This window comes from Equus quagga, chromosome 17, assembly GCF_021613505.1.
Source record: "Equus quagga isolate Etosha38 chromosome 17, UCLA_HA_Equagga_1.0, whole genome shotgun sequence".
NCBI lineage: Eukaryota > Metazoa > Chordata > Mammalia > Perissodactyla > Equidae > Equus > Equus quagga.
In genome coordinates this window covers 7,293,176-7,314,622 of record NC_060283.1, presented here as the reverse complement: position 1 = coordinate 7,314,622, position 21,447 = coordinate 7,293,176, and the positions used below count along the sequence as shown (strand labels likewise).

The following is a 21,447-nucleotide window of genomic DNA, read 5'->3' as shown; positions in this document are numbered from 1 at the left end:
GGGAAGCCCGCTCTCCCTGCCACAGCAGCTCTGTGATGACGGCTCCAGGCCCTGGGGGCCGGCCACTGGCCAGCGAGTCCGTCCAGGCCCCCAGAGGCTGTACTTGGACAGCCCGGCCAAGGCAAAGCAGAGTGAGGCGGCCTGAACTGGCCGCTCGCTGGCTCAGGTTTCTCATTGCTCAGCTGGGGGGGTTGTTCTAAGGGCATCCAAGCCACGTGCCGCCCTCCTTTGCTCAACAGGAGGAAGGAAGGTAGGGGGGGCTTCCGTCCGGAAATGAGGATGAGGCAGAGGGAAGGGGCTGGGTTGTCCCTGGTCCCACTGTCTGGCCACTAGGCCCGGGCTGGAGCACCAAGCCATACCAGGGTCACGAGGACTCACCACCCACCCAAAGGTGGGGCAGGGAGGTACACCAGAATGTTCCAGGGAAGTGAGAGGGTGAAGCAGGAAACACCACCTCTGGGGTCCCTGGCGGGGTGTGCCTTGCCAGCACCCCACATCTCATGGCTCCTGGGTAGAGCTGTCCCCTGGCTGGAGTGTGGCAAAGGAGACAAAAATCACAGCTTCTGAACAAGTGGTTGGGAAGTCACTGGAAAATTTCGTCAAGTATGAAAGGTGTCACTTTACAGAACAAAAACTAGCTTATATATTTTTCTGGACGATGTTCTCTCCCACCCATCCCCTGGACCCCCCTCTAAAAAAGGTAGCTAGGCATGGCCTCTGTGGCTGCCGAGCCGAGGGATAAGAGAGCAGAGAGCAGGCCTGTGCACAGGGAGCCGCGGGGAGGGGAAGGCACCAGAACCAACTGAATCCAGGAGCACAGGGAGGAGGCCGAGCCGGGCGGGAGGAAGCCGCTGGCCCCGGGAAGCAACCCTCGGCTTAGAAACCAACTGGGGGTCCAGAGCGTTCCTGTCTCCGTACAGCCCCAGGACCCCATAGCTGCCAGGAGGGGCGAGCAGGGGTGGGCACGGCAGGCCACGGCCCCTGCGGTCTCAGTGGCCGCACGTGCTGCACAGTCAGGGCGGGAGGCGGAGGCTCTGCGTGCGTGGGGCTGTCAGATGGAGGAGGTAAGACAGAAGGCTGCCTCTAACATTATATATTAAAAATATCCATAGTTCTTGTGCACAAAATTCCATCATTCACATATGAGCATCACCCCTGCCTCCCCGCCGGGCCCCGGAACAGCCTGGGAAGAAAGATGGTGGTTTTCCTTTTCAAGAGCTGAGGAATCACCCGCTCAGTCTTTATGGACCTTGACAACTGCGACCCTTGCCCCCCTCCCCAGTCTCCGCCTGGCTGGGCGCCAAGATGGAGGGACTGCGTCACCGGCCGGCCCGTCACTCGTGCCTCCGCTTGGAGGGCGGGATGAGGTGTGGGGGCAGGTCGGCGGGCAGCTCGTGGCCCTCCAGCTTGACTTTGATGAGGTGGTTGGCCAGGGCAAACTCCTCGTCGTCCAGCAGCCCGTCCTTGTCCACGTCGGCCAGCTTCCAGATCTTGCCCAGCACCGTGTTGGGCAGCTTGGACTTCACCATCTCCTTCTTGGCGTTGGCGCCCGTGATCTTGCCGTTGACGGGCGACAGTGTGTAGAAGATCTCGTCATAGGTGGGCTTGTCCTTGCCCACCACCCACTCGACGTCGTCGATGCCCTCGCCGGCCCCCTCGCCGTAGCCGTGCCCGAAGGGCCCGTTCATGGTGCCCTCGAAGGCGCCGCCCTTCACGGCCTGGGAGGGCATCAGGGCCTCCTCCTGGCGCACCATCACCATGAGCCGCGCGATGTCGTTGGCTAGCATGTCGTCCACCGTGTCCAGCAGCTTGGGCTTCAGGGCTTGGAACTTGCTGAAGTCCTGGGTCTGCAGGAGTTCCTGGAGGGGAGGGGAGGCAGGAGAAGGGCTGGGCGGGGCGGCTCTCAGCCTCCGGGTGGGAAGCCTGGGCTCCCATGCAGAAAGAGCCGGTTTGGTGTCCCGGCCCCCAGCACTGAACAGCTCAGGGAACTCAGCTAAGCCCTCTGGGCCCTGGCTCCCCCAGCTGCAAACTGGAGGTACAGCACCTTGCAGGGCTGGGGCAAGGATTAACTGGGATGACACTGGAGTGCCTGGCATGGCCCCGCCCGCCCCCCACCTCAGGGTGAGTCACCACATTCCTCTCTGGGGTGTCACGGCCTGGGTCAGCTTCTTTGGGTACTGGTGATTGAGCCAGCTGTTCCATTTTGGGAGGCCCCACCCCATGGAGCCGGTGTTCCCTCCAGAACCACCGTCCCAGTGCCCGGGCCTCCCACACTCCCCGGCCGCCAGCAGCCCTCTCAGGGCGTGCGGGACAGCCGTACCTGCATCTTGCGGAGGTTTGGGAAGTCGCCCGGGGAGATCTGATGCTCCCTCTCGATCTTCTGGTAAATCTCTCCCAGGTTGTTCACCAGCTCTTTCTTCTTGCTCTCTTTACCGAAGACATTGGGCATCTCCTTCTTGAGGGAGCTGATGATGTAGGCGTGGACCTGTGACGAGAGGGAAGGGGCGGACGTCAGGCGCTCCCCAGACACCTGGTCAGGAGCGTGGCCTGCGTTCCGGCTGCCCTAGAAAGTGGGATTGTAATCCAGGATTGCCAAAAACAGTCCAAAGTCCAAGTTCTTTCTGTTTCTAAACAGGCACCCTCCTCCCCCAGCTGCCCCCTCCACGAAGCAGAGGCGAAGATCACGGATCACTCACGTCCCTAGCAAGCCAAGCAGGCCCCACGCCTGCATATGGAAATATATGCAAACATCCCTATGTGGATGCTGATGTCGAGTGCACAAAATGACAAGGCCAGAGTTATGTTCCACTTTATCACCATGACAGCCTCGGGTGAGGATTAGAAAAGTCCCACAAGGCTTTTCCCAGATGTTTCCAGCTTTATCAGAGCTTAATGCCTTACTGCTTAGATCTTTGCTAATTAAGGGTGCCACACCCTTCATTTCCCCACAGCAGGCCAGGAACCCTGGCTACCCTCCAAGGGCACCAGTCTTCAAATCTCGTCGCCTCACCAAGCAATGTCCGGGCGTAGAGGGCTGCGGCCAGCCAGCCTCGGCCCCCGCACCTCTCTTCTCCCAGACTGCACGCTCAACCCCATCAGATCTCCTCCACTGGCCCGACCCCATCTGCCGCTGGTGGGAGCCTGGCTGAGAAGTGCCCAAGGAAAGCAGGCCCGTCACAGAGAGCCACAGTCACCACTCTGCCCACCACAGGCCAGTGTGAGTTGGCACAGAGAGAACCACTCACTCCAGGAAAAGGAAACACTCTCGAAAGAGCAGGTGTGGGATGAGATTGGAGACCACGGGGTTTTCCAGACATGGTGACTCAACGTGCCTGCGGGCCAGCGATGGCGCAGCATCTCTGCAGACAAACAGGCAGGGACCGAAGCCCGCCCTTGTTCTGTCCTGGAAGGAGGCTGAGCGGGCGCACAGGCGGCCCTGCCAGGAGAGGGGCTGGGCAGGGAGCGGAGAGCTGCCCTGCGGCCCGAGTGGGGCTGCAACTGGAAACGGGAGGCCAGGTTCTTCTCCGCTCACGGCCTCTCCCTGTTCAGCTCGGGGTGTCCCTCGTCCTTTGAGACCGGGAGCCAGTTCCATGGTTTTTCCCATGAGTTCCTGAGAACCAGCTCCACCCACCAGGAAGGTTCCAGGAGTCAGATATCTAGGAAAGCATGCAGCCCTGCGTCCTCAGGAGCAGGCTCCTGCAGCTTTACTGTGCACACAGACCGCCAGGGGTGGTGCTCCCGTGCAGGCTCTGATGCGGAGGGTGGGGTGGGGCCTGAGAACTCGCGCTCAGCTCTAGCAGGCTCCGCTCTGCTGGTCCCTGAGCCCTTTGGGCAGCCAGGGTGGGGACAGAGCCCGTAGTAAAGGGTGAAGGGTCAGTTCTCACTATCAGGCCAGGGAGCACCATGCTGCCTGACTCTGGGCCTCATGACAGCGTGGGCCACCCTGGGCCACCGTGTTCGCCCCGGCGGAATCTCAAAACTCTGCGCTGTGCGCAGGCAGCCGCTTCCCCAGAGGCAGGAGACGGCCGCCGGGGACAGGGCCTGCTACCTGGAGAGGACGCCTATCCTCGGTCCTGTACACTCCGGGCCCAGGGTGACTGTTTCACCGGCCACAGGACTGCCTGGGCTGATGGCTGAGCTGCGTGCCCCAAGGGTCTGTGATCCGCCTGACTCGGCCTGCAGACCTCTTCAAAATCCTGTCCTCAGGGGACCCAGTCTGCTCCTCTGTGTTTGAAGGTAGTATGAACCGTTTCCCAGCCCCAGCCACCCCCGGGTCTCACTGAAGTACCTGGCCAGGCACTGAGATTCCAACCACTGGAGCAACTCAGATGCTGCCAGCAGGTGCCGGCAGGCCCTGTGCTTCCCCAGAGGGGAGGGATGGTTGACCAGGCCTCTGGGAGCTGAAGCCACTGGCGTCCTCTCTGGGCCCACAAGCTCGCCCCCCATCTCTCCACCAGCTCCCTCCTATCCTGGCTTAAGCATCAGCTCCCACCCGTGGCCTCCGCAGCCCGGCCCACCCCACCCCACCCCGCGGACACAGCTCCCCAGTCTTCTGCGGCACCCCACTGCGATACACATAAACCACGCTTTATTTTCTTTAGTGTTCTGCTTTCCCCCCTATGGCTGATGAGTGCTCAAAGGGTGGGGACCTGTCAGTCCCCACTGCGTCCCCCACGCCTAACATGCACTGAGTCCATCTCAGTGCTCGACAGAGCTGGGAGGGGAAGCCGGGGAGGCCCCAAGCTGCACCCCCAACCCCTCCGCTTCCCAGGCTGCCCCTTGGTCCCGTGTGCCCTGTCTGATGTTTATCCGCATTAAGAAGACTCAGTTAAGAAAAGCTGCATGCAGGGGTGCACAGAGTGCGCTGGCCCCGCCCCACCCCGCCCCGCCTACCTTGGCCAGCCGCGCCCGCTTGATCAGGTCGTTGAGCTTCCTGAGGGCGGCGTTGCGGGGCAGGGACTGGATGTCCTTGAAGAGGTCCTGCTCCTCGGCCTCGAAGAGCTTGCGGTTGTCGGGGATGAGGAGCGGGTGGGACCAGAAGGAGCCGATGTAGACCCGGACCACCTCGGGGGTGTTGATGATCTTCCCCAGGGACCACATGAGGGCCCCGTAGACCCGCATCAGCTGCTGGGTCTCGATCTGGTCGGCCTTGTTCAGCACCACGCGGATCTTGTCCTCGTGGTTCTTGAGGGCCTTGATGACCTCTGAGAACTCGTCCGAGATGTCCAGCTTGTGGGCGTCGAACAGCAGGATGATGCGGTCCACCCGCTCGGCGAACCACTCGAGGACGGCCGCGAAGTCGTAGCCTGTGGGAGGGAAGGCGGAGCTTGGGCACCAGGCCAGGCGGCTCGGACGGCGCCCGTCCCCAGCCCGGCCCCAACTGCTCGGCCGGCGGTCCTTTCCATGCGCAAGACGTGCTTGAGTGGACAGCACGGCACCCTGAGGGCATGGTCAGCAGGTCCCCCTATTTCTGTACCCACATGGTTGTCCCCTCACCCATGTAGCACCTGGCACACAGAGGCGCTTAACGACTAAATAACGCACAGAAGTCACGGAGTCCAAGCTCTCAAGTGGGTCAGACTAAGGCAGGAGTGAAAGGGCGGCCTGAGCAGCACGGCTGAGCGCGGCGCGGGGAGAAGAGCGGACGCGGGGGCTGCCCGCTGGGTGCCCCTGGACAGCAGGGACACTAAATAACAGCGGCGACACCTGCAGCTGCTACCTGTTCAGACCTCGTGTGCCAGGGTCCCGGTTTTGCAGGAAGCTCCTTTATTCTCTATAACAGGGGTTGGCAAACTGCAGCTCGGGGGCCAAACCGGACCCCCACCTGTTTTTGTAAATAAAGTTTTATTGGAACACGGCCCCAGGCATCTGTACTGTCCGTGGCTGCATGTGTCCGCAACAGGAGGGCTCAGTGGCTGCGACAGAGACCATAAGGTCTGTGAAGCCAAAAACAGGAGTTCTCTGACCCCGACAGAAAGTTCGCTGACCACGGTGCTACAACAAGCCTGTGAAGTGCTACAAACCACTTCCCCTCTGTAGGTCTTAAAGCTTCTCTGACATGAAATGGCTGGACTAGATAAACTTCCGTTCTCAATCTATTCTGTACTGCTTCCCACCACCCGCTTTAAGGCCCTTTGGTGAACCGCACCACCTGGGGCAGAGACGGCTAACTGGAATTCTTCCTTTCATAACAGAACTGTCTGGTTTTAGCCGGATTCACGGACCCCCCTGCCCAGCTTAAGACTGCATTTCCCAGCCTCTCTTACAGCAGAAACAAACAAGAGAAAGTGTATGAGCCCTTTGTCCTTTTCTCCTTTCTTGAGGACTGGAATGCAGATGTGATGGTAGGAGTTGGAGCAACCACCTTGGGCTCAGAGATGGAAGCTGCAAGTTCAGATTGGCCTTGGACATAAACTATCTGATATCCAATTTAAGCCAATGTATTTTTGGGTCTCTGTAATAGTGGTTTAACTTGTATCCTATTTTACAATTATGCCTCTTCGGAATGTTTTCACTTCTTTCACTGCCCCCAGAAGGAGTGAAAATTCTGTTTCTCACCTTTTAGGAATATTACGGAGAGGGAGGAAGACCACATGAAAACAATGGCCTAAGAGCTTTCGGAAGCTTGGTCCCTGCCCCTGAACCACCATTTCCTCTCTGGGTGATTCTGGGCCAGCCTCTTGTCCCTGGGCTCAGTCTCCTCGTTCTTCACTCGCTACCCACAGGTCGCCCCAAATGTAGGCCGGCCCTCTTAAGAACCACCGAGTACTTCCCAGAGCACAGTCAAGCTCCAGAGGATAAGCCAGGGAAGAGCCGGGAACACTGCCCAGAAACCGGCCAAACCACTCTCCTCGTCCTCACAGCCCGCTCCCAGAATCCCCTGCAAACACACCGCTACCCTGAGCACGCTGGGATGCAGACACGTGTTCTCTAGACCACAGGGAACAGACCAGCAGCCAAAGGAAGGGACGACGTATGGAGAACAGGCCCAGAGCAACCTGCAGAGCCTCGGGGAGGGCAGCCTCGCCGTCCTCTCATCAGGACCCTGTGAGCCGAGCTGTGCATCAGAGCAGGGCATGGTGGCTCCCAGGCCTGCCAGGTCGCCTGGCCAAACGCATGTCCCCAGTGGGCCCCTCAAGAGGTCCCTGAACTCGGGCCAGAGCCCACCCAACCCCCCTCCCGCTGCGCCGGGCTGTAAGGTAAACAGCTAACGCCATGGGGTGGAGCCGAGGGGAAAGCTCGCTGCTTAGAGGAACATTCCAGCCGCCGGGCCCCCAGTTCAAGCGTGTTCCTGGGCTGTCTCACGCCTGAGCCCCAGTGGGCACTCAGGAGGAGCCCAGGCTTTCCAACAAGACAGCTCTGCATTCAGCCCCTGCTCTGGCCATGGACCCTGCGACCTCATGTTCTTAACTTCTGAGTTACTTTCTTCATCTCTAAAATTCAAAACACAATTCCCCCTAAGATGGTAGGGAGAAGAAATGAGGCACCGCAGTGGGCTCCCAGCACAAGGCCGGGTCTGAATGACAGGCCAGGCAGGCCCAGAGGACGGGAGGGGGGCAGGGTGCCCTGGGCCTCCAAGTCACTGGCCAGGGACTGAGAGCGACAAAGATTTGGCCTGGCTCTGAGGCCAAAGGTCAGCTCTCGTCTTTGTGGCAAGACACGGAAATTTAAGGAAAACCTCAAATCCACGACTTCTGTCGACTTGGCATGGCAGCTGCTGGGCTGCGGTCTGCGACCTGCTCCGGCCCAGCACACGGGGCAGACGAGACGCTCCGATCACAAGCAGCCCTTGACTGGCCCGTTTCTTAACAGGGTGGACGTGAGGTGAGCTGGGGGCAGCAAAGCCCCTGTGGACCTGACCTTCAGCCTGGGCAGGGCCGCACGCAGCCTTCTGGCGGCCTGTGCAGTTGATGAGAACCGGCCCAGCTACCAGCTTCCCCGTGCTCAGAGAGTGTCACCCCTGTGCCAGCCGCCAGCCACCATTGCAGGCTGCTGGTTCCAAAGCACAAGGCCCCCACGGCCCGGGACTCGGTGTGGCTGGATCCGAGAGCCACGGGAGGGGACATCCAGAGTGAGGCCATAGGCAGAAAACTGGAATAGGAAGGCCGAGGCACAGGCCGAGGGACGCGGGGCAGGGCTCAGTGGCCTGTGCCCAGCTGGCCAGGCTGCACGGCCTTTTATGGCCGGCTCTGGGACCGTGGGTCAGCCCTGCAAAAGTGATGACTCAGGACTGGATGGCGGAGGCCCCGCTTCTCCCCTGCGTGAGCTCAGAGCGCATGAGCTGAACGAGCAGACTCACACAGCTGGGGAGGCGGCGATGCCAAGACTGAGGTGCTGGGAATGGGGCGCCCTGATGGGCTGGGCTCCGGCCCAAGTCAGCTTTGGCCCTGGAGTCAGGACAGCACGCGGGGAGACGAGGTCACCCCCAGACTCCACCCAACGCGGCCTCACTGCCCCCTGGCCCTGATGGTGGGGCGCTGGGGAGGACAATGGGGAACGAGAGAGAAAGGAGGAGGAGTCTGAATCGCGGCCCCAGAGTCACCGCCGGCGGGTCCACAAGTGCCGCCACAGGGCCAGGCGCCCCCACCTCCCCGCACACAAACCCAGCCTCTCGCCACCCCCTCCAGGGGGAGCCGACAGAGCTGAGGCCATTTTTTGCAGGTGAATGAAATTTCCTGTTTATTATGGAAAATGCTCACACTTTTGGTGAGGGAGACAGGGTGGCTGGCCAAGTACACCCACAGGTCATGAAGAGGGTCTGAAGTTCAGGCTTGTGTGATGTCATCGTAGGTGTGTGACCATTAATAACCATGTGGCTGCAGCCGCCGGCAGGCCCACCTGGCGCCCTTCAGCCTGCTAACCCCTCACTCGTCCTGAGAGATGATGTCTCAACAGGCACCAAGGGCGGGACCCACAGCTGTAGCACCCAGAGCACCGGTCAAGTTCACGCAACTGGCAACGTGGTTCCAGCCACCATTCAGCCTGTAGCTTGTCAGCAGGTGACCAGCACGGGGATCAAGGGACAAGTAGAGGGAAGAGCTCGTCAGCAGCCCCCCAGCACTGCCCACCACCTCAGACGCCACCTAATGTACAACAACAAAAGCGGGGAGTCACAGCGAGCTTGGCGAGGGAGAAAACCACGCCCCCATCCACCGCGGGGCACAGAGTGCCATACCTTCGTAGCTTCGTCTGCCTCAGGCCCCGGCAGGAGCGAGAGCGTGGACACCATGTCCCCACGAAGGACACAGACAACACGGTCCGAGGGGTGGGCCGGAAGTGTAAAAGCCAGAGCCACTGTGATCAGGGACAAGCTCTGGCTCAGAAAGTTCTGGGACCCTGAAGACATCACGAAATAAGCCAGTCGCAAAAGGACATGCTGCCTGATCCCACTTATATGAGGTCCCTGGAGAAGCCAAATCCAGAGACGGAAAGCAGAGCGGTGGTCGCCAGGGGCTGGGGAGTCAGGGTTTAACGGGGGCAGAGTGGCAGTTTGGGAAGATGGAAAAGGTCTGGAGATGGGTGGCGGTGATGCCGCTCAACAGTATGAAGGTATTTAACGCCACTGACCTGCACACTTAAAAACGGCCAAAGCTGATGTTCTGCATATTTTACATCCCCTCCACACACACAGTCCTGGGTGAGGGAAGACAGGAGCAAGGCTGAGCCCCTTGGGCTGTGTTCAGCCTCGGGGAAGGAAGCCTGCCTCTGCCCTGGCTCTGTTCCCAGGGAGCCCCCTGCGGCCCCTCCTGCTCTCCGGGGTACCTGCCTCTCCGGGGCTGGTGGCTCCTCACGGGAGCCATGCTCCCACCACCCAGCACTGAGGTGCAGACAGGAGCAATTGTGATGGCTCCTGGCCCCGCCGTGGCACCCTCCAAATACAGGTAGTTCCACAGCTGGGGGAAAAGCTGCTTCATACATTCCAAAATCTACTAGAATACAAACAATAGAGGGTTGGTCTCCAATCGACTTTTGTTTCCTGCCATTCAAGCTGCGTGGGCCTCAGTATTTCTTGCCACGGCTCTCCATCACACACGCTTCCAACTCACGCCGGGCCCAGGAGAAAGGAGCGCAGGCGAGCAAAACAGAGCTCCAGAGCGGGGAGTCTATGTGGGGACTTGTCCCCGGGCTTCTTTAAGCTCACATTCTCAAGAGAAGGACTGTTCCAGCGCAGCGCATCAGTTAGGGGAAGGGGCCGCCCCACGCACCCGAGAGACACGAAGACACTAAAATTCGCACTGTACGTGGAGGCTCACAGCAGCTTTATCCTAAACTGCCCCAAAGCGGACCCCCAAATGCCCTTTGACAGCAGGTGGGTAACAAGTCCCAGGGCATCCCTACGATGGGACCCGGCACACCCACAGGAGTGAAGCTGACCCCCAAGTACACGGTGACGCTCAAAAGCACTCGCCAAGCGAAGGCCAACGACCCCGAAGGCTTTGCAACGTATGATGGTTCACGACATGGGGAAAGGCAGAACCTTAGGGACAAAGGTCAGAGCGGTGGGTTGCCCGGGACCGGGAGTGACTCCAAAGGGGCGCAGGGAACTTTCCGGGGTGATGGAAAGAATCTGTATCTTGGTTGTGGTGGTGGGTATGTGATGGCTTCAGAGAGCTGGACACCTAAAAAGGGTGAATTTTACTACATATAACGTCGACCTCAATCAACCTGACCTGACACGAAGAGACAAAGGACAGGGGCCAGCCAGTGGGGAAGAGACGGACTCTGGAATCAGGCCCACATCTGAATCCCGAACCGTCTGCTCAACAACCTGTGGTGTAACCCTCGCAGGCCACGTTCCCTCGTGAGCCTCAGTTTCTCCATCTGTGCCGAGGATGGAAGGTCTCCACCTCGCAGGGCTGCTGTGAGCATCGAGAGGCTGCCTGGCGCTCCGGAAGCACCTCGTAAATGTTTGCTATGATTTACTCACAGGGTTTGTACTTTGGGCTCAAGCTCAGATTCTGAAGGGTGTGTGGGCAACAACGGCTTGTAAGGCGTGAAGAATGTCTCATACCCCAAATATAAACACAACATTTGCAGGCGCTCGGGCCAGCTGCCACCCAGCCGACCGCCAGGCTCACAGCCGTGAGCAGGTGCCGAGCACCGGCTGGTAGCGCTCCTCCGTGGGCAGAGCGGCCCACGCCCCAGCAGAGCCTTCAGCATTCCCATCGAGGGCTCGGGCCGAAAGCTGTCCGGCTGAACCAGAGTGGGAAACAGCAGGAGGTGGGCAAGAGGAAGGTCTGAGGAGGGTGGCCGCTCTGCCTGGAGCCCAGAGGTGGTCCCGCAATCTGAAGGGAAACCCGGACTGAGTCAGAGTTTCCCCATCCTCCAGCCTCCTTGGGACATTACTCAGAAGGTCTTCCTCATCAACGTCTGGAAATCCCTGGATTTTTCAGCGTCTTTATTTTTAATCAGCTGACCTTTGTCAAACACTTAACTGGGCACCAGGCACCGGGGCAAGAACTTAAGGCGGTGCAGCCACTCCCTGGAGCCCCCAGCTCCTAAAGTACGGACCTGCCACCTGAACCCTCTCATCTCTGTGCTGTGGGCCCAGGTATCCAGGAGGGCTGCCTTTGGGCAACCTCACGGAGTGTTCTACGGGCTGCAGAAAACCCTGGTGAAACACTGGCCTGGAGGGCCTCTTCGGGGGGCATCTCAGGAGGTGGTCCGCTCGAGGGTCAGCAGGAAGAGCCAGCTCAGGGTCAGGCGGCTCCAGGTCTGGGCTGGGGAGGCCCCGCCCGACTGTTAAGGAGCAGGACGGCTCTTGGGCTTGGCTGGAGCCCGGGAAGCAGGGACAGTCAGCAGGAGGGCAAGTGAGAACCCAGGGGACTGGCCAGCCTTGGCTGGGGCTGCTACTGCCAGTCCATGGATAGCCTGGGGGACAATTTCTGCCTGGAGGCAGAGAACAGGGTAAAAGAAGCCGCCAGCACTGTTGTTCAAAGCCTGGAACTCAGGCCTGTTTCTGGACTCAGAGTCTGATCTTGGGCTGAGAGAAGCAGAGCGGCCCTGTGCATTTCAGGAGAGCCCAGGGCCCTGTAACGACCTGACAAGGTCAGACTGTCTGACCCCGGCTCTCGGAGCTCCTTCACCCCCAGGCACCCTCTCAGCACAGTGCGGTGTGAGCACGGCCTTGGCTGGGCTCCAATCCTGCTGCCCACACCTGCTCGTCTGTGTGTCATCTGGGCTAATTACTTCACTCTGCGAAGCCTCTTGTTTCCTCATCTGAAGAGCAGCAGCTTCCGCATGGACGCAGCTGCCATGATCACTAAGGGGAGCTGGTTCACAGGGGAGGGGTCAGCGGAAAGCCAGGCATGAGGCCGGCCGGGCCCTCATCCCCTAATCCAAGTTTAAGCAACACGTCCCTGCTGACGCGACTTCCACGGGGGAAACTGGGGCACAAAAGTTACAGCTCAGCTCCCAGCCACGCAGTGACAAAGGCAGGGAGCGCGCTGGCCAGGCCCTGCCTCCCCGGCTGGGCCTCCACCCAAGGGGCCCCGGCCGTGGGAAGACCCCGCTCCCTCCCAGGCCCCCCTGTGACCATGCAGGTGATCAGCAGCCCAGGAGCCAAGGACACCAGCCCCGCCAGTGCCCTTTGGAATGCCCTTTATCAGTCACATGGGCAGCACTCAAGAACAAACGCCGTCCCCAGAGGTCCCCCGTCTTTGCTGACACAGGAGAACGTTATCTTTATAGTCAGGATGTTAACGAGACGGGGAAGCACAGCCCAGACCCCCCAGAGGCCCCTCTCTTCCCCAGAGAGACTCTCAGGGGTCTCTCGCGGAGCCCGGGCCGGGTCCTGGCTGCTCTGGACCTGCACAGGCCCTGCCTGCGCGCTCCAGACAGTATTTCCTGCACATATTAGGAAAAGCGGAAAAGTCAGGAGGAGCCTGGCAGATAGGGTGGGAAACGGGAGTGAAGGAACATGCGACCCCAGGAGGCCATCGACTCTCCAGGGGCTGAGGTCGGCAGCTGGCAGGAGCGCATGTCGCTGGCCTGGGAGCCATGCTTTCGCTTGGCCCTATCTTTCTGAGAGGGAAACCTGCTTTGCACGCCATCGGCAGAGGGACAGAGGGGCAGCCGGCAGGGGAGCCTGGAACGGACCGCCCTTCTCTAACTTTTCCTCTGCTGGACAGGGTGACATGGCACCTTTGCAGTGACCAATAGGTGGGGCCTCAGAGAAGGAGAAATCCAGCCCTTCTGCATCTACCCAGAGGTCATCACCCTGGAGCCCACACCCAGACATCTCAGAGGTACCGCCCGATGGTCTTTCTGTGGCTGATAACAGGCTGGCACCAGATTTTTAGTAAATACTTTAAACCAAGACCTCTAGGGTTACAGACGGAAAGAAATGGCCCAGTAAACCCAGTGTGAGGACTCTCGCTATTTCACAGGAGTAATGTCCTCCTCCAATCAAAGCAACGCACTTGTCTTTAAGCTTCCTTCCTGCCCACGCTGGGGTGGGGAGGACTTCGGTGGCTGCCCAGGGACCCAGAGGCCACGCCTTACACCTGGAGGGGCACAGGCAGGCCCCACAGGTGGAGCGCTAATGGTGGGCCCCGGTGTCTCCTGCTGGCTTCCTCCTCCAGGTCTCTGCCATCTGCGCAGAAAACCTGATGACGGGGACTGCCCTGCGCACCACGTCCTCGCCAGCCCCCGTCAAATGCAGCCTGTGTCTGACTGGAGGGCGCGCTGAGCCCTGCTCTGGTGCCTTCCCAGAGAGAGCAAGCGTGGACCCCACTGCCTGAGCTTAGCTACTGGGGGAAGGAAGCAGGGGGAAGGAAGCGGGGCAGTGGAGGGAGACGGCTCAGCCGGCAGGGCCAGGGGCCCCAAGGCGGCCAGACACACACTTGCAACTTCTCAGCCCGCTGAGCCCCGAGGACGAAAGCTGCAGTGCTAGAGCCAGCCAGCACCAGTGGGAAACAGCTGCTTCTGGGTTCCCTTTCACGAGACAACAGAGGCCCCGGGGACCCTAGACACTCTCCCTCAAATACCTTCCCTCCCAGCTCTGAAGGCCATGCTGAGCAAGGTATTGTGGGAAGATAAGCCTCCTTTTGTGAGCGGCTGTCCCTTATCCGAAGATGTGTACACATCATGTGACCTCAGAGGTGGCTTAGGCCTCTATCTGATGGCATCTCCGCCCACCCCCTCAGGTCATCAAAAAGATGGCTCTGCAGAGCCTCAGAGAGGGCCCCTTCAGGACAGCTCAGCCCTGGAGGGCGTTTCAGACTAAATTCCCTTTTGTGGCTCTTTCTCTTTAAGAGTAACTTATTCAGATTTCCTAGCCTTGTCTTTGGCTTATCAGGCATTTTCTTTAAACCAGGTTAGAACAATAAAAGCTGTAAGAAAGAAAAAAAAAACGGGCCCTCACCTTTTTTGAAGGGGTCCCTAAACAGTTATTTTGAATTCCTATCCTAGACGTGTCGTTATCCTTAGGGGCGGAGAAGCTAAAAGCCAAAGCCACATTTAGAGATAGGGAGCAGTTTTGTGTGCTCTGATGCAACCCCGTTATCAGCAGGGGCCCACAAGCCGGAGAAAAAGAGAAGCGATGTTCTCGGCACGAAGAACATGGCCCCCACCCCATCACGGCCGGTGACATTCCACCCCCAAATCTCAGGCTGCTGACTTCAGCTGCAAAGCTCCCCAGTGTCGGCCGCCCGGAGGGAAAGCGGGGCGCAGGGCAGATTTGCAAGTTAATGATAAACAAATGTAGTCAGCTGACCTGCCCCTCTTTCTGAATGTGACCTTACTTCATTCTCTCAGTTGCAGCTGCAGGCTCCACTCCTGGCTGGCTAGCTCTTTCCCGCCTGCTCCTCCTGGAAAGCTTGCAGGCCCCAAGGCTCCCCCCCTTTCTCCAAAAAGGGGCTGCAGCAGAAATATAACCTGGTTCAGGCGCATCCTGCACCCGATCTTCAGAAAGCTAGGCAAAACTGAGACAGGAGTTTACACGATCGGTGGGCCCGGGGCACTAATACTCAGCGCGACCACCTCATGCCACGCACAGCACCAGGGGGCAGCTCATTACCAACATTTAAGCCCATGTGAACACATTGCCACCAGCCCCTGAACGTTTAACAAATTCCCACGAGCTGCTCCTTTTGGCGGGCTCAGTCAAGTCAAGCAGTTCTCTTACAATCCTGCCAGACTCTCCAGGAATCGACACGGCTGCGGAAAGCAAGCTCTTACACACAACTAAGGTGAGTGAGCCCCAGGGGAGCAATGCCGGCCGAGGTCCCTGGAGCTCAGACACTGAGGGATTTCCTGTGACCTCAGAGGCAGCCCAGGGCCCCAGCTCTGAAACCTCTCCTCCTTTCCAGCATGCCCCAGGGGCTGGGAAGCCTGACAGCCACACAAAACTGGCTGCAGCCTCAGAAGAAAGCAGCTCCTGTCCCCTCAGGGCTTGGAGCACGGTGCAGATACAAGGCTGACAAAACGGGTTCGCATGTGGGCGGCCTCAAGGGCAGCATCTGGCCGGTGTCACAGACATCAGACGGAAGGAGTCTGATGGAGACACCAGGTGCCCCAGGCCGTGCCAGAGCCTGTTTACCTCTGCTGATGCGCTGCTTCTCTCCAGACAGGATCCCGGGAGTGTCGATGATGCTGATGCTGTCCAAGACCGGGTTGGGTAGCTGCGCACACATGAACCTGCATGAAAGCAAAAGGTGGGAGAGAGAGGGCAGACTGAGTGATCGCTGCTCTAGACGGACAGCGGTGCCTTCTGCACTCCTCCGTTGCTGCCTCTGGCTTCCCCTCCAGGAGCAAGGAACTTAAAGGAGGTTCTCTCTCGTCTTAGCTTTCAGGGGTGGCCAGCAAACTGCACATATTCTCTTAAGCGGGAATCCGACCAGCCGGCTCAAACTGGCCCACATCAGCACTTCCCTCCCAGTAGCTTTTCCCCCAGAGTTCGAGAGTTCAACTTTCAAGTTGCTGATGCGCTCGTGAAAATTGCCCAAGCTTAGGCCACCATTCAGTTCCAGAAGGGAAATGAAGGGTGACACTGGGACCCTGGAATTCCATATGAAAATTTTCAACCCTTGGCTTGATTTCCACTGAAGAGAGATGGTCCTTTTCTCTTACTGCTGGGGCCGGCCCTCCCCTTCCACCCAGCTGCCTGGGGGAAGGGACTGCAGTGGGCGACCAGTGAAAGCCAGGGGACCACATGGGCTGGTTGGTGGGGCAGGGAAGTACAGACACTATTCTCTGACAGTCGAAGCAGGCCGATGAAGAACGAAGCCCCAGAGAGGTTGGCAACTCACGGGTAAGGGCTTAGTGGTGTGTGCCTGACTTCCCGCTGAGCTTAGAACAGCCCAGCAAAGCAAGGGGCTGTCCCAACTGATAGCAGAGATTCTTGACTGAACACAGAAAAGGCTGCTTTAAAACCTTCTCTGAACAAGGTATTGTGAACAAAGAAAATTCTGACCCATTGTCTACAGGACACAGGCTTACAGCTGCCTTTCCAACAGTGAGGAGGAATCTGAGCTTATTAGCTTCTCCTTCTGGCCCCACACCCCAAGTGACCAGTGGCCCACAGGCTGGGGGCAGCTGGCCAAGGGCGAGAGGTGCCGCCTGCAAGTACAACAGAGTAGAGCCAGCTGCCCGGCAGGGTGAATAAACCTTGGACCTCCTCCTGCCAGTGCCAGCAGCAGAGCACGGTGCCCTAAATAACCGCCTGCATGACCTGTGGTTCCCGATAGGGAAGGGAGCCACGGAGATGATGCCAAAATAAAAGGATCTGAAGTAGAATTGGCTCTGAGAAGTAGGAGACCTAACAATGCCTTGTCGATGAGCCTGGTGAGTAAGTTAACATCTGTGCAAAGCCCAGGGCATGTGGTGGAGACCACGAAAGGGAGCAGGCAGTATAAACACATCTGATCCCATGTTCTCGCCCACAAGGATGCCCGGATTTCATCTGGTACTACAAATGGGCAGGACCAGTTATGCAACAAGTTGTCATCAGACCCTCTTGGGACACCCTGACTGCGCCCTGCCACAGGCTGCTCCATCTGATTTTAGTCTGAGAGCAGCCACTTAGGGGGAAAAGGCTGGAAAGTCAAGTTCATGACTCAATGGGTCTCTTGAGTACCAGGAGAGGCTGTGTCAGCCAGAAAAGAGCCCTCTTTGTGTGCTGCCAGGCTGGATGGCACTCAGGGTGCTACGCAGGCTGACACAGCTGGCGACCTCAGTTTCAGGGCAAACCTGAGGCCCCCATCCTGGCCTGAGGAGGTCCCTTTCGGCAGGGCCATTAGTGTTGGGGGACCCTCTGGAGATGAGGCGGTGGCAGGAAGGAAATAAATGCGTGGTTCTCGGATCCTGTGGTCCCAGCATCATCAACGTGCCTGGCTTGGACCCAGCACTCCGGAACTGCTCTTTTTTCTGGGTAGCAGCAACAGTAGGTGGTAACTGGCTGCGTTCACTTGCTGAGCGAGCTCCACAAATCAGCAGGCCCTCTGAGCCACAGTTTCCTGAACCAACAAGGTGGGGGTTGCCTAGATGATGTCTAAGCTCCCTTCCAGCTCTGAAGCGTCAGGTGTCCAAATTCAGAAAACAGGCCATATGCCCGGTTCTCCTTTCAAAAAAAGGTCTGCTCTTACAATCAAAAGTGGAGACCTAAAGACAGCAGGGGCAGGCGTAGCTGCCCTTCCTTCTAGCTTCCCAAAGTTCTGCGTGAAAGCAGAGATCTAGTAATGCTTGGAATTCCCAGCGTAGCAGACAAACTTTCCACGAGATCAGATGGCACCCACCAGCTAACAGTCTGAGCCAATCGCCTGTCTACAGGCACATATGGAATTCTAACACATCAGCATCCTCCGGAGGAGGGCTCCAGACTAAGAGGGCCACAGCTCTCCAGGAGACTCACCCGCAGGGTTTTACTCAGCTCTGGTCTGACACACAAACGCCACCAGCCCTAAAACAGGGGGACGGGCTTACATGCCTGAAAGGGACAAAAAGACCACAGAAGGCTGCCTGTCTGCTCTGTTAAAGGTCAGCTTTGCGCACCGAGGCAGCCCTAGCCACCGGCTTGCACCGGGGACAAGCTGGTCCACCCTGTGTGGCTGGACAGTGTCTGCGAAGGAATGTGATCGTATAGGGTGGAGACCTGGAAGGCAAGCATCAAGGATTCCTTCCTAGGCTCTTCCCCGGACCCAGACTATGAAAGGCATGTGGAGTCACTCCTTGAATGGGAAGTGGCAGAGAGATCTGTGAAGTCCTTCGCTATGTTCCAAGGGGCTGCGGGGAGAGATTCCAGAACCACTGACTAGGGCCTTCAAGTTCCTCTAGAGAAAAGTGAACTTGGCTGCCGTACTCTGTAGAGAGGAGGCCAGTGTTTCATTCACAGCATCCTGAGAGTTAGAATCTTGGCGGATTATCCTTGTCATGAGGAGGCAGGTTTCACCCATTTAACTGGGGAAACTGAGGCCCAAATAAGTTAAAGAACCTCCTAGTAAGTCTACAGAGGACCCAAATCTCATCCCAGGGCTCCCAGGGCCCCCGCCTGAGGGTGCTCCCCGAAACCCCTAAAGCAGCGCCGGTCCTTTCAGCTGCCTCTGGGAGCCGTGTTCCTAGTCCATCCGTCTGCGGCCTCCGCCGGCAGCCCCAAGCTCAGCAGGCCACAGCAGATCTTGGCTGTCCCTCCCACACAAAACCACCGGCCCCAGGGGAGCACAGCGCACCACACCAGCAAAGAGAATGGCTCAAAGTTTCACCGTATTTTTCCATGACACTTAAGAAACAGATCCTTGAAGGAAGGGAGAGTGGAGGGAGTTGGTTTGAATGAATTAGGTGTGTCGAGTCTGGGGAAGGGAGGTGGGGACCAAGACTCATTCCTGGTTCGGAGAGAAGTGGGGCTGGGATCTGCGGGGGCGGGGGGGGGGGGTTGATAGTTAAACTGATGACCTGGAAAATTCTGGGGGCTGACAGAAGTCAGGGGAACCGGCGATACGCACTCCCAGACCCCCGGGTGGGTTTTCTGTGGGAAGCGGCAAGGGACCCTGTCCCTGGGAGTGGCCGCTGAGGGTCTCGCCGGGGCCTTGGAGACAAAGGCCGAGCGCAGGGTCGGGGCCCCGGCCGTCCCCTCTGTCCCCGCCCGGGGCAAGGGGCGGGTACCTGTTGAGGAAGGCATTGCCGAAGGCGTTGAGCTTGCGGAAGGGGCGCCGCGGGTCGACGACGAGCGCGTTGCCCGGCACCACGCCCTCGGTGGGGCCGTGCATCACGGCGATGAAGGAGTCAGTGGTGGGCTCGGGTCCGATGCGCATCCCCGGGAAGTCCTGCTCGATCAGGTGCCGGATGAAGGTGGTCTTGCCCGTGCTGTACTGGCCCACGAGCAGCACCATGGGCTTGTTGTCGAAGTCCGCGTCCTCCAGCGCGGGCGAGTGGAACTCGTGGAAGCGGTAGTGCTCCTCCAGGGGCAGCAGCTTCTGCGCGTACAGCTGCCGCAGCCCCTCGGCCACCGTCTGGAAGAGCTCCGGCTCCTTCTTGCGGCGGGCATCCTTGCTGACCCAGCTGAACATGCTGCTGGAGACGGGGCCGGCTGCTGCGGGACAGACGGCGGCTGAGAGCTGGCCGAGGGCGCGGAGCCGAGGCGGGGCCCGGCCGGCCGACGGAGGGGCGGCGGGGCAGGGGGCGGAGAGCGACCCGCACTGCGCAGGCGCACAGCACGGCCCGCGGAGCGCCCTCTGCGGCGTGGAGCGCGCGCCTCGCGCTGCGCCCTTTATAAGGCCGGGTCCGGCGTTCGGGCGCGCGCGCGCGCCGCCGCCGCGCAGGACCGCGGGGACTTGGGAGGGGGAGGGAGGGGCCCCGCCCGCGAGCTGCGCGCCACGTCCTTCCCTCCTCCGCCTCCTATTGGCCGATTCCAAATCTCGCGAGCGCCGCTTCTCTGCCCCGCCCCTGGCTCGGGTGCCGTGGCAACCGCACCTGTTTCTCCCCACCGCTCGTGGGGCGGCTCGCGGAAGCGCTGCAGTTGGAAAGGCGGGAAGGGGGAATCGGGCACGAGGAGGTCCAGGGCCTGCGCGCCTTGCAGCACCCAGTTACCTACACCAGCTCCCTGACCACGCCCCCCACCCACAGTGCCCTCCTGAACGGTCCTCTTCCTCCCACCGGCTCAGAATCCCCTGAAGCATGGGAGGACCCCTGAGGTCGCTCCCCCCACCCGCCTCCGCCATCAGCACTGCCCTCCCTTGCCTCCTGCTCTCGCCCTTGCTTCCCTGACGCTCCTTCTCATCCGCTCATCTCTATCTGCTCTGAGAGAGGGAGAGATGGAAACAGGCAGTAGAGGAAGCTGAGAGAAGTGGGGTGGTGGCTGGGGAAAGAAAGATGTGGAGGGAGCTGGAGGCCGATGGGGAAAGTCTGACCCGCAGCAAGAGGCCTGAGCTCCCGTCAGGCCAGCGGGGCTGGGAATTGGGACATGAACACAGCGGTGGAGGACACGTATAACAGATGACATGCGGGGGAGAAGAGGAGGCCTCCGTAAAGGGGCTGCAACTGTGGCAGGGGTTAGGAGGAAGTTGAGGGCCTCTAGCAGCTTGACTTTTGAGGAAGTGAAATCGGAAATTCCCTATGTGGGGTGGAGGGGCAATGTGGGGCAACAATTTTTGTGGGAACTTAGGGGGAATTAAAAAACCCAAATACTTCCGCTTTCCCCTCGGGGTCACCACCAGTTACCATCTTTTACTCTGATCTGTGTCCCTCCTTACCAGTTCCTGGCTGTTCCATTAGGCTCATTCCCCCTCCATCATCCCCGGGCACACCTAGGCCCCCTTAGCTGTCCAGGCTGCTGAGAATCTTTAAGAGGTGATGTCAGTGCTTTGGAGGCTGTGATTGTTATGTAACCAGTATCAGGACACCAAAGGGGGGAAGAGGGTCTGAGGCGGGGGTGGAGGGAGGCTCTGGATAGATCTAGAACGAACCTGGGAACTTGAACGCCTCATGTCTAATTTTCTGGCCTCTGGGAGATGTGGGAGCCTGGAGGGCTGGGTGCCTATATCAGGAAGAAAGCAGGCTGGCAGGCTAAGAGGACAGAGGCAGGAACTCAGATCTGAGAACAAGCAGAATATTAGGAAAGCTGAGTCAAGTGGGAGCCGGAGAGGGCACCATGGGAGGTTTGAGTCCCACCCCAGACACACATAGGATCAGGCCTCAGTGCCTTGTGAGGGAATAAATAATGTTAACTCGATTGTCTTCTTTCTCCCTCCCTAAGCATTAGAGCAGATGAGTAATTCCAGCCCTGCCTGGAGTCTTAGTTCCCTGACTTACTGCTTTTATTAGGGATTTTATTAGCATTCTTTTCATAAAACACAGAAGCCAAGATACTCTTTTTTTGGCATTCTCTTCAAAAGAGGGTATTGAGACTGCTAGGCAGGGCTGTCACCAGCGGCTGTGTGCCAGCTGGTGACCAGGAGCCTCCGGCAAGCCCAGTCTAGACTTCCTGGGCCAGCCTTAGAAGCCAAAGGACTTCGC

The 21,447-nt window shown here is 59.0% G+C and overlaps 1 protein-coding gene across 1 annotated transcript; it reads right to left on the bottom strand.

Moving 5' to 3' along the window:
- Nucleotides 1–242: 242 nt before the first annotated feature.
- Nucleotides 243–19,686, bottom strand: EHD1 (EH domain containing 1). Its single transcript, XM_046644351.1, has 5 exons — nucleotides 19,099–19,686; nucleotides 15,542–15,639; nucleotides 4,894–5,306; nucleotides 2,321–2,485; nucleotides 243–1,859 (listed from the first exon to the last, which is right to left on the bottom strand). Exons 1-5 carry the CDS (start codon nucleotides 19,500–19,502, stop codon nucleotides 1,335–1,337), a joined length of 1,605 nt encoding a protein of 534 aa, XP_046500307.1. The 5' UTR covers nucleotides 19,503–19,686; the 3' UTR covers nucleotides 243–1,334.
- Nucleotides 19,687–21,447: the final 1,761 nt, after the last annotated feature.